The 14,000-nt window shown below is 38.8% G+C and overlaps 1 protein-coding gene across 2 annotated transcripts in view; it reads left to right on the top strand.

Moving 5' to 3' along the window:
- ebf1b (EBF transcription factor 1b) overlaps positions 1-14,000 on the top strand; it is a 99,484-nt gene that overhangs the window by 59,417 nt on the left and 26,067 nt on the right. For both annotated transcript variants that reach the window (XM_083565156.1, XM_083565155.1), the window contains exons 7-8: positions 2,451-2,532; positions 6,348-6,489. In XM_083565156.1, coding sequence (XP_083421282.1) covers positions 2,451-2,532; positions 6,348-6,489 — 224 coding nt within the window. The remainder of the gene's footprint in view (positions 1-2,450; positions 2,533-6,347; positions 6,490-14,000) is intronic.

Below are 14,000 nucleotides of genomic sequence, written 5' to 3'. Positions count from 1 at the left end.
AAAAAATATGATGCATTTTTACAAAGGAAGTAGAATGACTGATTACTTAACTTTCATTTTACATGTTTGCATTTTGCATATGTGTGTAGGAGTGTGCACAGTTTATTATGTGGTTTCAGTTGCATTCTGGAACCTGATGACTGATGGCCAGATGTGACCTCTAGACATGGAGGTCAAAGGTCACTGTTTCTTAGGTCCACATTACCACTTTACAAGACACTTTATACCTCTCACCCAGTTTGAACCGTTTAGCAGAGTTTGCAATCTGAAAGCAACTCTTAAACATTCATAAAGTAATGTATATAAAGTAATAACTAATACAATTCACAACTATATAAACTGTTTGTGTAAAGTGTGCAAAGAATATTTGTCATACAGACTGTTGAATAATAATGGAAAAAATTATTAACAAATAAAATATAACATGGATGGATGGATGGATGGATGGATGGATGGATGGATGGATGGATGGATGGATGGATGGATGGATGGATGGATAGATAGATAGATAGATAGATAGATAGATAGATAGATAGATAGATAGATAGATAGATAGATAGATAGATAGATAGATAGATATTTTGTTTGTGTGTGTGGTGTGTGTTGAGTGTGAGAGAAAGAGAGAGAGAGAGAGAGAGAGAGATAGAGAGACAGAGAGAGAGAGAAAGAGAAAGAGAGAGGGAGAGAGGTGTTTTTAACACATCACCGTAGGAAGTTGCAAGCTGAGAGGCAGGGAATTTGTTGAACTCAGGGAAATACTCTTTTTCCTTCTCTCCTCCCTTCTTCTATCCTGTTTTGGTTGTCTGTCTGTATTAGAAGGCCATCGTGTTTTGACCATTAATCCCTAGTGCAATTGAAAGGTCAACATGAGCATGTGTAAGGCCACCCCTCTCTCCCTCTCTCTCTCTCTCTCTCTCTCTCTCTCTCTCTCTCTCTCTCTCTCTCTCTCTCCCTCTCTCTCTCTCTCTCTCTCTCTCTCTCTCTCTCTCTCTCTCTCTCTCCAAACTTACAAACACACACACACACACACACACACACACACACACACACACACACACACACACACACACACACAGCAACCATCCCCCACTGAGCGGTGTCACTGTAATAATTGGCCTTTTTAATTGGAGTGCCCTTAACACAAGGCATGTCAGCATTGTCTTATTAATTATGAAAGCATAAGGTGTCTGTATTATATGTAACACCATTTATTTATTGGCCATTTACATAACACTCCCTTCTGCAACAGCGTTCTAAACAGGTCACTAAAAAATTACGGAAATTATATGTTTATGCACCTAAATGTATGAACAATGAAAATGGACATTAGGCAGTGTTCTTTTTACTTCTCCACACTTACCTATTCAGTAACAGGAATTTGTACAATAAAATAAAATCGAAATTATTTGCAAGTGCCGTTGGCATGTTTAATAATAAAATGTTTATTAATATGCACCTCTTACTAAGAAAATAATCCTCTGTCAAAATACAGTCAAGTACAAACATGGATTCCACTTCACATATTCATATCTATAAGCATTTACATTGTGATTTAATGAGGATCAGATGAGTGTGTGTTTTCACTCAAGATTACACAAGAAAAACACAAAATGGCCAAAAGCAAGTACATATCAAATGCTGGCACAAAAAGCACAACACAATGAGATTATTCCAAACCGAGCTTTTCTCTATGAAGTAAAACATATGCGTATTTGCTTGTGTGTGTGTGTGTGTGTGTGTGTGTGTGTGTATGTGTGTGTATGTGTCTGTGTGTGTCTGTGTGTGTGTCCATATCCACAACAACAGCTGTGAAATTCCGCATGACCAGGGTGAGGGAAAATACGCTGAAAGTGAGGTTTGAGTCTGTTCTAGCTTTATTGGTTGGCATTTGCTTTGGCAATACCCCTGAAAGCACACACACACACACACACACACACACACACACACACACACACACACACACACACACACACACACACACACACACACACACATACACAGATTGTGTGCATACTTATGTCACTGCCAGTAAAAGCAGCTGGTATTTTGCTGGTACAACTTTAATGTCCATCTGTGACTGAGGGAAATTGTGCTACTGGCCAGCCATGTTTTTGCATTTTGGCATGTGTAAGAGCAAAGAAAATGTTTAGGTGTGAATGTGTCAGCTTCTCTTCTCTCTCTCTCTCTCTCTCTCTCTCTCTCTCTCTCTCTCTCTCTCTCTCTCACTCTCTGTTTTTAATTGTAGCTTAGGTAAGCTTAGCTTAGCTAACCAAAAGGAAAAGGAAGGAAAGAAGTCCTAAAACGTATTTAATTTTGTTACCAGTGGGATTATATGTCAGGTGTCTCCACCCTGTTCTGATGAATGTAGCATGTATCAGATGGCACCGCTACAAAAGCTTGCGCCGGCTTCTATTACTTGTCCTGACTTTTTATTTTTGGCCGTCCCGCAGGTTCTTCCTAAAGTTTTTCCTGAAATGTAACCAGAACTGTTTGAAGAATGCGGGTAACCCACGAGACATGCGGCGCTTTCAGGTAAAACCTAAATGGATCTGCATTCTGTCTGTCATGCTTTCTCTTTCTCTCTCCCTCTCTGTCTCCCCTTCTTTTTCTCTCTCTCTCTTACTCATATGTGAAAATATAATATAATGAAAATAATATATATCTATATATCTATATATATTATATGCATACTGGTATGAATACAAGAGGTATATATGCAAAAGCTGCAGAAAACTTGATTCACATACACATTCACATCATAAAGCAATTTAGCAATGTTCTTTTCACACATTTGCATATTTTGGAAGATTGAAGGAAACAGGAGAACCTGGAGGAAACTTTTATAGACATGCATAGAATGTGTGAAAGTTCACATAGACAATAACTAAGCCCAGAACCAACCCAGGAACCTTTGAGCTATGAGGTGATAACGCTCTCCGCTGTATATGCTACCCACTGCATTTCATATAATACAGTGAACTTGAGCCTATTGACCAGTGAAATCCACTTGCAGAATAATTATATTAATTGTAAGAGCACTGATATAACTGTTTCCTGCAATATTAGTTTTCACTTCATATGATTTGCTTTGCATTGCAGAGTATTCCAAACCATACAAGTGAGCGAATAGGTTTTTCTAAGAACATTTCAGCTCAACTTATTTTGCATGTCAGATTCCTTAAGCCACCTTGTAATGTACCTTCTCCTAATGGAGCTGCTGTGAAACATATTATCTAGATAAAGCTATCTGACACTTGCTAAATGTAACATTTTGCTAAATACAGATTTGACAAAAAATGTTTTTAGAAAATATATTTTTCAATCTATTTATCAACACGTGAGAATTTGAAACAACATAATGAAAAATACATTTTGCATTTATTTTCTTTTGGAACAAAACTATTGAACAAAGCTATATATGCAATTTACAGTATATATGTCTATAGGGAACCACATAGAGGGCAAAATGTGGTTGCAGTGCAAATTGTGCAAATATGGCTTTTATCCATGGCAGTAACACTAAAACAGAAATTATATTCAGATGGAAATGACTTGTTTCTATGATCATAAAAATAAAGCCCCACAATTGTAATAAGTTAGTCTTGCACATACTATGAACAAGCCTATTCAGTGTTAAACCGTAATAGACTATTTCTGTGTTGGCGAAAGGTTAAAAGTTACACTTTAGGATTAGAAGGAGTTATTGTGTAAACCACAGGCTGAACAAATCATACGTTTATTCAGTAGTTAAAAATGAAGTCTTTAGTGTGCTTGCACAGTACGAACTGACTAGGCTAAAATGAAATTCTGAATTAAATATTTTAAGTGTGAGCTGTGATGTTCAGTTCTTGCACATTATCTGAGTCTGTCTAGCCTCTTTATTTTCTCTTGAAATATTTTCCTCAATTTCTCATATTTAACTACGAAGAGACAGCATACAATCAGCAGGAGAGTTATGTAGTGTTCCCACATACCACATGTTCCTTATTTATAAAAGCATGTCTATCCATGAATGACAATGAATGAATTGTTCTACCTTTACAGAATGAGAAGCTATGCAATAGTTATTACTGTCATCATTCCGCTGTCAAGTGCATTAAATATCAAAGACAAATATGAATAAAAAAGTCCCATGAAATAGGCTTGGCCAGGATCTCTGGCATAGTGACACATCATTCTTAGAAACTGTCGTAATGTTGACTGACTCACAGTACCAAATTTATATGGTATAATCAAAGTAGAGAACATTTTTTATTCTATAGACATCAAGGTTTTGTCTTTAGCTAAACATGATTCATGTGAAAGTAAATTGTTTGTTTTTAGGGGGATTGTTTTATTTACATTTACATGTCACATGTAAATATACACATTCACAACACAGAAATAAAACATTATTCTTACAGAAAACAGAAGTTATTTCCGTGTGTGTGTGTAAAAGAGAGAGAGAGAGAGAGAGAGAGAGAGAGAGAGAGAGAGAGAGAGAGAGAGAGAGAGAGAGAGAGAGAGAGAGAGAGAGAGAGACTGGGGAAGTCCATGTGAGAGATACTAGAGTAAACCAACCCCTTGGAGTCTCTGTGCTAAATCCTTTTTTTTCAAGAGGCAGAACTCTTCTCAGAGATCAGCTGCAATTAAAACGAGAGGCTCCTTTTTGGGCTACAAGAGGACTTTGGTTAAGCTGCTAATGCCACCGACAATGACAAACCCAAGTCATTATGAATGCCTTGCCACTGTCTCAGGCTACTCAAGTGCTGCATAGTTTTAAATGGAATTAATCTTTGAGAGCTCCTATCAGCAGTCAATCATGTAGAGCAGAGCATTGTGGGTGGAGCACACAGTGCAAAAGGAGAGGCTGGGGGAGTTTGATAAAAGGCAGAAAGGAGTGTGTGTGTGTGTGTGTGTGTGTGTGTGTGTGTGTGTGTGTGTGTGTGTGTGTGTGTGTGTGTGTGTGTGTGCGCGCGCGTGTATGTGTGTGTGTGTGTGTGTGTGTGCGCACGTGTCTGTGTGTGTGTGTGTGTGTGTGTGTGTGTGTGTGTGTGTGTGTGTGTGTGTGTGTGTGTGGACTATGAACATATGGGACTAGAGACTTTTTGAGCTATAATCAGTTATGTTATTTTCATGTGATAGAAATTACAGGAGATAAAATATAAACATAAATGAATATTTAGCAGGGAATAGGGGGGAGTGGTGGCTCCAGCGGTTAAGGCGCTGGGTTGCCGATCGGAAGGTCGGGGGTTCAAGCCCCGGTATCGCCAAGCTGCCACTCTTGGGCCCTTGAGCAAGGCCCTTAACCCTCTATGCTCCGGGGGTCCCTTACGAGGGAAATATCAAGGTCCGTGACATCGGAATGACGTGGGGCCGCCTTCCCGTGGGCTCACCACCTGCAGGAGGGACCGTAAGGGACGGTGCTGTGAGGATTGGGCAGCAGTCGAAGGCGGGGGCCTGCTTAGACTGCTGCCCCCGCGACCCGAATTATGGATAAGCAGGAGAAAATGAATGAATGAATGAATGAATGAATATTTAGCAAAATGTATGAAAGAGTACCTTGCTGTAATGTTCTAGTTTAAATTTAATTTTTATAAACAAACACAATGCTCTGTGATTGTGATTGTTGAGAGGAATTTAATTCCTTTTCTATATTAGCAGCTCAGACAGTAGTACTGGCTGTGGAGAAAATCACAGGGTTATATTAGTTATTTCTATAGAAACAACTAACAGGAAGATTCTCACGCAGGCAGATCAGAGTATGTATAATTGATACAGCAATGGTTTCTTAGACTACATGTTTATTTCGAATTTCTGTAATGTCAGAGGTAAAGACAGATTTCACTTTGACCACATGAGAAAGACTTTAGAATAGAAGACTTTGAGCTTCGTGTTTTCTTGGTAATACGACAAGCTGCGGGTTTTTTTTTTTTTTTTTTTTTCACTTCAAGAGAAAAGAAAAAAAGGCTGTTGAGTATTTTTCATGTAAAAAAAAATGTCTGAGACAACACTAAACAAACAGAAATAGAATGTTTTTGTTAAATATTACAATTGAGTTATAAAAACGTCAAAGCACTTGCAATAAATAAAGTGTATATGTAACTTATTGTTAGAAATGTGAATAAATATAGACAATGCAAATATTCTTAATTGTTATCAATAATTACATATAGCTTTTAAAAAATAAAATCAAACATTGAAAAATAAAAGACTGTAGCTAATTGAAGTCCTTAACTACAAATGGTTGTTAAATACAGTATAGTAATCTATACTTATTACTATAAAAGTTTTATCTAGATGTGAGGCCTCTATTATTTTACTCCTTTTTTCCTCATATTTATTCATTTAACAACATGCTGTTTTAGGTGGTGGTGTCGACCACGGTGAGTGTAGAAGGACATGTTCTCGCTGTATCCGACAACATGTTTGTGCACAATAACTCTAAACATGGAAGAAGAGCACGGAGACTGGACCCTACAGAGGGAACACCGTCATATCTGGAACACGGTAAGCTCCCACAAGTTAAGAGCACAAATAACTTACAGCTTATTATTGTACACCTCAACATTTTACTATTAGTGAAATATTATTTCTACTTAGCTCATTTATTTTTTATGCATTCATTACTTATATACATGATGTTAGATTTTTTTTTTAAGTCTTTAACACCCTCAAATAAAGCCTTTTCCATCTGGCCATAAAATTTCAACATTTGACTGCACTTAAGCCTAGCCACAGAGAGGTAATCAAAAAATATTATTATTCAGTTTAAGCTTTAAGTCATGCTGTAAGACCTATCAGATATTCCAGTTAAGCACATTATCTAGTACAAAAAAGGGGAACGAATATCAAAACTGAGTCCATCAAGGCTGTGTGTGGGAGGGATGCAACGAAATGTTATATGGAGCGAGACAGTGAGAAAGAGAGAGTAAAACAAAGTGTATAAAACAGAAATAGAGCAAGTGAGACTAAGAGAGTCAAAGAAAGACGGGGGAGAGAGAAAAAGCAGTGGTGGCTTGTCGCCAAGTGCACACACACTATTATCTCATTATCAAATATGCAGTGAGCTCCTGCCACCGACACGACACATCTCCAAATGATCCTACACACACTCTGGACACTCTGATAACTCACTATTAATTTAAGTACATTAGGGGTATATGTGTGTGTGTGTGTGTGTGTGTGTGTGTGTGTGTGTGTGTGTGTGTGTGTGTGTGTGTTAGCTTGGAGAGATTTGAAATAGGAATAGTTTCACACCAAACCCACACTTCTTTGAGCTTTGACCTTCTAAGTCATGTATTCAATGGAGCAAAGAAAGTAAGGATGAACCACAATTAATTAAAACACAACCCTGTGTCCTCCCCCAATCCTTAGACTTTATTCTGTTGGCTTTTAGCTCTTTTGTCTTGATCGTTATTTGCTAACCTATCCTTAAAAAACTTGCGTAAAAACTATGCAATAATTTTTTGCATTGGCGTGATACTTTAATTAACATTTACAGCTAATTGAGACTGTTATAAATATTGTGCACATTCGTATGTCAAACTTTGTATTATCTGCCTGTTAAATGCATACAGACAATCCATGTCTATTTTTGATTTTTTTTTTTTTTACTCAAGTCACCAACCCGCCATTTGTTCTTTGCACGGTCCAAAAACATTCACCTTGAAAACCTGCTGATGAAACGTGTCATCGATTCCAAATCTTACCGCCACCTCCATCATGTTAGACCATGACTAACTAAGGACACACTTCAATAACTGATGAAAAAAACATCTAAAAAAGGCTCTTTCTGTCATGTAAAATAAAAGCTATCTTTTTAATATTCTTAGAAAAATAGCAGAAAAATGGAAGCAATCATTTATCGTTTTGCTTCTGATTATTTTCAGTGCATGTGCAGTAAGGGAAAAAAGCTCCCTCAGGAATAGGGTGAAAGCTTTTAGAATTATCTCACTATTTTTCACTGTTACGCAAATCGTTTGGCTCGTCAAGGATTTGGACATTTTTGTGACCTGATGATGTGATACAGAACATGTGATGCAGCATGCTTGATGTGCCACATTTCCAGACATTAATTAATAGTGTAAAAAGCAGCAGTAATGTGCCCAAGTATGAGATTCAAACCTGTAACAATTGCAATTTTATATTAAATTACATCCTGTACAATCTGCTTGATTTACTGCGGTTTTATAAGCAGATCAGAAACCTGTTCTATAGTGTGTCCTTTACCGTGGCAGCTGGATTAGAGTCAGAAGGAGATGATCCCAAGTGATTGTTTGAGTTTGAGAATTTTATTTTGCATAATAATGACTTGTGATAATGACTGAGTCTGGACATCAGTGTTACCAAAGCTACAGGGTCATTGTTCAACAACTATTACTTGACTTTATGCACACGCACAAACACACACACACACACACACACACACACACACACACACACACACACACACACACACACACACACACACACACACAGTGGGTAGAAAGTTTTACAGTACCATAAATAGCATTTTACAGTACTATAAATAGATATGTACATATGCTCCAGGGAACAGAGAGAAGATATGATTCATTAACTAATACATACTGTCGTATTCATGTATTCAATTATTTTATAGAGCTTCAATGTCATTCCTTTGATTTATGCATGTTTGTGACATTTATGGTAAAATAAACCGTTAGACAGCATCACTGAAAGTAATACATCAGCTCACTCAAAGAGATACAACACAAAACATTTACTTAAGTTTAAGGTCAGAATTCTGTGAACCTGAGACACACATCTTAGCACATGTTACAACTCTGCAAATTTCCCAGTATTGTATTCATAGTTATATCTGATTTATGAATACCAAACTCCTCACTATGTGTGTGTGTGTGTGTGTGTGTGTGTGTGTGTGTGTGTGTGTGTGTGTGTGTGTGTGTGTGTGTGTGTGTGTGTCTGTGAGTCTGTATGTGTGTTTGTGGTGGGTTTGTATGTGTGTCTGTCACTGGGAGCAGCATGGCGAGCAGATGGTGTAGAGAGAGCCACAGAAAGTTTAATCCTATCAGATGGATTCATGCTTCTCCATCTGCTTAATCCAGCAAAAAGCTTCTGCCAAACAGTCCACTTAGGCCAACATTACCACCACACAACTGCACTTTGCTTCCACACCTCTCTAAATTGCATTATGCTGCAGAAAATCTGTTCTTATTTTCAACGCTTGTGTCTGCATGTTCGTAGAGTGTCGAAAAGGTGAACAAAGCAGATCAGCATGTGCTTACAAGATGAGTAGGTGTGCTTAATGGTCCTTCCAGTGTTCAAGAGGGTTGTTGTTGCTAAGATTAGAAATGAGAAAAAAAGGAGTAAAAAATAACCACCTTAAATTTTAATAATAATTCTTCTTAAAAACAAAGCTATAGATATATTTACTAAAAAAAGGCAATTAAAGCAAAAACTGACTTTCTAGTTAACTATGCACTTTATTTGGCTCCATGACTAATGCATTACTCAAACCTTTTTTCAGTTACTCATACAATTAAATTTGGCTACATAATTGTTGTCTTTCTTTATTTAAATGCTCTTCTGATACCTCCACAGCACTTCAGTGATGGAGGAATCAGGACTCTAAAACTGATGCCATTTATGAAATATGTAATACAGTCGAACCCACTTATCTCGACCTCGGTTAACTCGCCAACCCTATTAAGTCGACGTTTTTGAAGTGGAACTGCCAAATTCTGACTTGGCGTTTCTAATCGGTTATGTCGATTCTTTTATGTCGCCGAACCCTAATATGCCCAATCCCCCATGCCACGCCCCCTTCGGGGGCTGTCAAACCTCGGCATTCCCCGAAGCACCCTGCTTCTTCTCCCGTGCGGGCGAGCTCGTCGCAGTCATGCTGATCACACACACCTGACTCTCATTCACTCACTCATCCCATCTCCTATTTAAGACCCTCACCTCCACACACTCGCGGTCCGTTATTGTTTGTGCATGATCGTATGTGTTGGTTCATGGCGGTCTGTGTAATCGCGTATACGTATCCAGCTACGTACGCTTCTTCTCGGACTCCGCATTTTCTCAACGGCACCCCGGATTACCCTGATCACCCCGATCCTGCTGTTTTCCATGTTCATGCTGTCTGCACCACATTTATCCGTTGCTGCCCAGCGCTGCGCTTTCCATAGCGCGGATCCGTGGATTCTCTACACGCACTGTCTCTGCTTCACAGAACTTGGTGGACCGCGCTCCCGGAGCGCACCACTGGATATTACTGCTTCGCTACAAGTATTGGTGGATTATCTCCTGAGTATTCTCAATAAACTTTGTTTGCGTTTACTTCGGCTTCCGCCTCTTTATCCGCATTACAGGTTTTCTCGATCCGCATGACCAATCAAACAAATCGCTGCAACGCTGTTGTGTAAAAAAACCTCCCAAAACGCGTGCATGCACATTCTCATTTATTAACGCACATCATGTACATAAAGAAATTTCAAGCACGTTAATTAATTGCCGCCATATTGGTTATTGTTTATCTCGATCATCGGTTATCTCGACGCTTTTTGGCATCCCCTAGGCCGGCGACATAACCGGGTTCCACTGTACCTGCAAAATATGTGATGTCATGTTGCTCCCCTACTGTGATATGAATCACATGACCTGCACTCATTTTAGAAGCCTTGGATATAGTAACTACTGTATATAACAGAATGATGTGAAATATCCAAACAAGAGGTCCTTTGAAAGCAGGGCGAAGGCGGCACTTTTTCGCAAGGTGTGGGAATTCAATTAAAGCTGAATTCTCAACTTCAGCTTTAATTGAACATTGCTTTTAAGTATTTCAGTTGTTTCTTGTAACTGCCTTGGATATCTTAAAATCATTTAGTTGTTTCTGTTTTCTAATTTATCAACAATCATTGTTGAACAAACTTCTTCTTCTTCTTCTTCTTTTTCTTTCGGCTGCTCCCATTAGGGGTCGCCACAGCGGATCATCCGTCTCCATACCACCCTGTCCTCTATATCTGCCTCTTTTACACCAACTACCTGCATGTCTTCCCTCACCACATCCATGAACCTCCTCCTTGGCCTTCCTCTTTTCCTCCTACCTGGTGGCTCCATCTTCAGCATTTTTCTACCAATATAATTCATGTCCCTTCTCTGCACATGTCCAAACCATCTCAATCTCGCCTCCCTCACCTTGTCACCACAACATCCTACATGTGCTGTCCCTCTAATAAACTCATTTCTAATCTTGTCCATCCTCGTCACTCCCAACGAAAACCTCAACATCTTCAGCTCTGCTACCTCCAGCTCCACCTCCTGTCTTTTACTCAATGCCACTGTCTCTAATCCATACAACATCGCAGGTCTCACCACAGTCCTATAAACTTTCCCTTTCATTCTTGCAGATACTCTTCTATCACAAATCACTCCTGTCACTCTTCTCCACCCACTCCACCCTGCCTGCACTCTTTTCTTTACTTCCCTAACACACTCTCCATTACTTTGCACTGTTGACCCCAGGTACCTGAACTCCTCCACCTTCTTCACCTCTTCACCCTGCAACCGCATCACTCCACTGCCCTCCCTCTCATTCACACACATGTACTCTGTCTTACTCCTACTGACTTTCATTCCCCTTCTCTCCAGCGCATATCTCCACCTCTCCAGGCTCTTCTCAACCTGCTCTCTACTCTCACCACAAATCACAATATCATCTGCAAACATCATAGTCCAGGGAGACTCCTGTCTGACCTCGTCCGTCAACCTGTCCATCACCACTGCAAACAGGAAAGGGCTCAGGGCCGATCCTTGATGTAGTCCAACCTTCACCCTGAACCAGTCTGTCGTACCTACTGCACACTTTACTGCCGTCACACTGTCCTCATACATGTCCTGCACCACCCTCAAATACTTCTCTGACACACCTGACTTCCTCATACAATACCACAACTCCTCTCTCGGCACCCTGTCGTACGCTTTCTCTAAATCCACAAATACACAATGCAGCTCCTTCTGTCCTTCTCTATACTTCTCCATCAACATCCTCAAAGCAAATAAGGCATCTGTGGTGCTCTTCCTCGGCATGAAACCATTGTTGAACAAACAAATAAGAAAAAATAAAATAAAATGAACTAGCAAGTAGTGCACCTCCTATCCATTTCTATATCTGTCTGTTTAGAGCACATTATTAATTAAACATTTAGTCATATTTGCTTACATCCCGAATGAAATAGGATGTTATTGTACTTATACAGTACATACAAAAAAAAAAAAAAAAACAGAGCACAGATTACAGCAAAATATTTTTTTTTTAAATGTCAGATTTAAAACATTGGTTAAATGAAACTACTTTCCATTTATTTAGTATTACCAATAGTATTTTAAGTATTATTTCAGATGTTGAGATTTATCCGTTAGTTTTATGTTTACAGTTTGATTGCATACTGCATTGTTAAGAACATTCTGACTGAAGGTATCTGACTCCTGAAGGAGCCTTAGTATGGAGCCAGAACTACATTTTCTTTTCACAGCCAAACCATTGTTTGTTGTTCCAAAAAACTCTTTAAACACTGCCTGTTACATCTTTGTTTGCAATGTTAAAAAACTTTCCATCGCATAAGAGACCCCAGCTATCATGCTCTCTTTTTGTGTATTATTATAGTGCATAACACTGTTCTAAAACTAAGCAGAGGTGAACATTGGCAGGCTAAGCAGCTAAATTGCTTTCTTTACCCCCTGCCAGTACTAATGAGAGAACAGCTCTAATAAGTGAACTGACCTCTCTCCGCACTGTTCCCTGTTCCTCATGCTGTCACTGATCCACATGCACCACAGTGAGCAGAACACAGGAAATCTGCTAAACAATCTACATGTACTGTGACAAAAATATTTGCTGTGTGCAATATGAGGTCAAAGGACTAGTGCTTAGAGAGAAGCATGCACTTGTAGGAGGCAGAACACAAGTGTGTAATTGCAGCATGTTTATTTTTCAGCATTTTATAAAGTGAGAACCATTAAACTGGATGTCAGGGTTATATCAGGCAAATCCATGCTCTGAAATAGGCTGGGGTCAGAACAAGAAACATGAAACATAGAAATCAGTACTGGTAACTAGGTAACAAGGCTTAGCAATCAATGAGGCTGCAACAACAACTAACAAGACTCAAAGGACATAAATAGAAAGAGGTGCCAGATGCAATTGAGAACAAGGAGCACTAATAATAAAGGAGCAGACCCAAAGCATCCCAGGAGTCCAAGACAGAAAAGCCAAAACATAGACACAAGACAATGTTTACCATCTGACCCATGATGTTCAGTAGGATACCATGAAACAGACAGTACATGCCAATATGCACATAATTATATTTATTTTGTGTTGTATAAACTGACTGAAAACAGGTTAAACTGTAAATAAAAGCTGCAAATAAAACGTACAAAATATTTCATTAAAATATTCTATTTCTACATTTAAATTCAAATATGTTTCGTTTGATGTCACTTATGAAATTCATGGTAAGATCACTGCTTTCACTGCTATTGCCATCAAGAAGAAATCCCAGACACAAAACTCATTGGAATATTTACCAGAAATTAGGCCTGGTTTTAATTCCTGAAAGGCACTGCAAGGGCCCTGAAAACCACTGCTGATCTTACTAGGCTATGTGGTGTGGGAATCCTAGTTAAATCCAGCTGTATGTGTTTTCCTAGTGACGTCTGTGGGTTTTGTTTCCTGTCATGGCTTCGAAATGAGAGCTGTAGAGGTGTCATACTACCTAGCCCCCCCCCCAAAAAAAAAAAAAAAAAAAAAAAACACATAAGAACCTCATCTCTAACCCTGAGGCCTCTTGGGAAAGAAGAATTGAAAGTGTCCAACCCTTAGTACTCACAACATTGCCTTTTCCTCAGTGTTAAAAATGTTGTAGTGTTATTGATAAACCTTAAAGATTAAAATATTTCTGTTATTTTTTTTTATTCTTGTCTTTGTTGACTAATATAAAGAGACATTATTTAAAGAGATTAATTCATACCGT

Source organism: Silurus aristotelis, assembly GCF_946808225.1.
Source record: "Silurus aristotelis genome assembly, chromosome: 16".
Lineage (NCBI taxonomy): Eukaryota > Metazoa > Chordata > Actinopteri > Siluriformes > Siluridae > Silurus > Silurus aristotelis.
The sequence above is the reverse complement of the archived record's forward strand: the minus strand, read 5'-3'. Positions and strand labels throughout refer to the sequence as shown.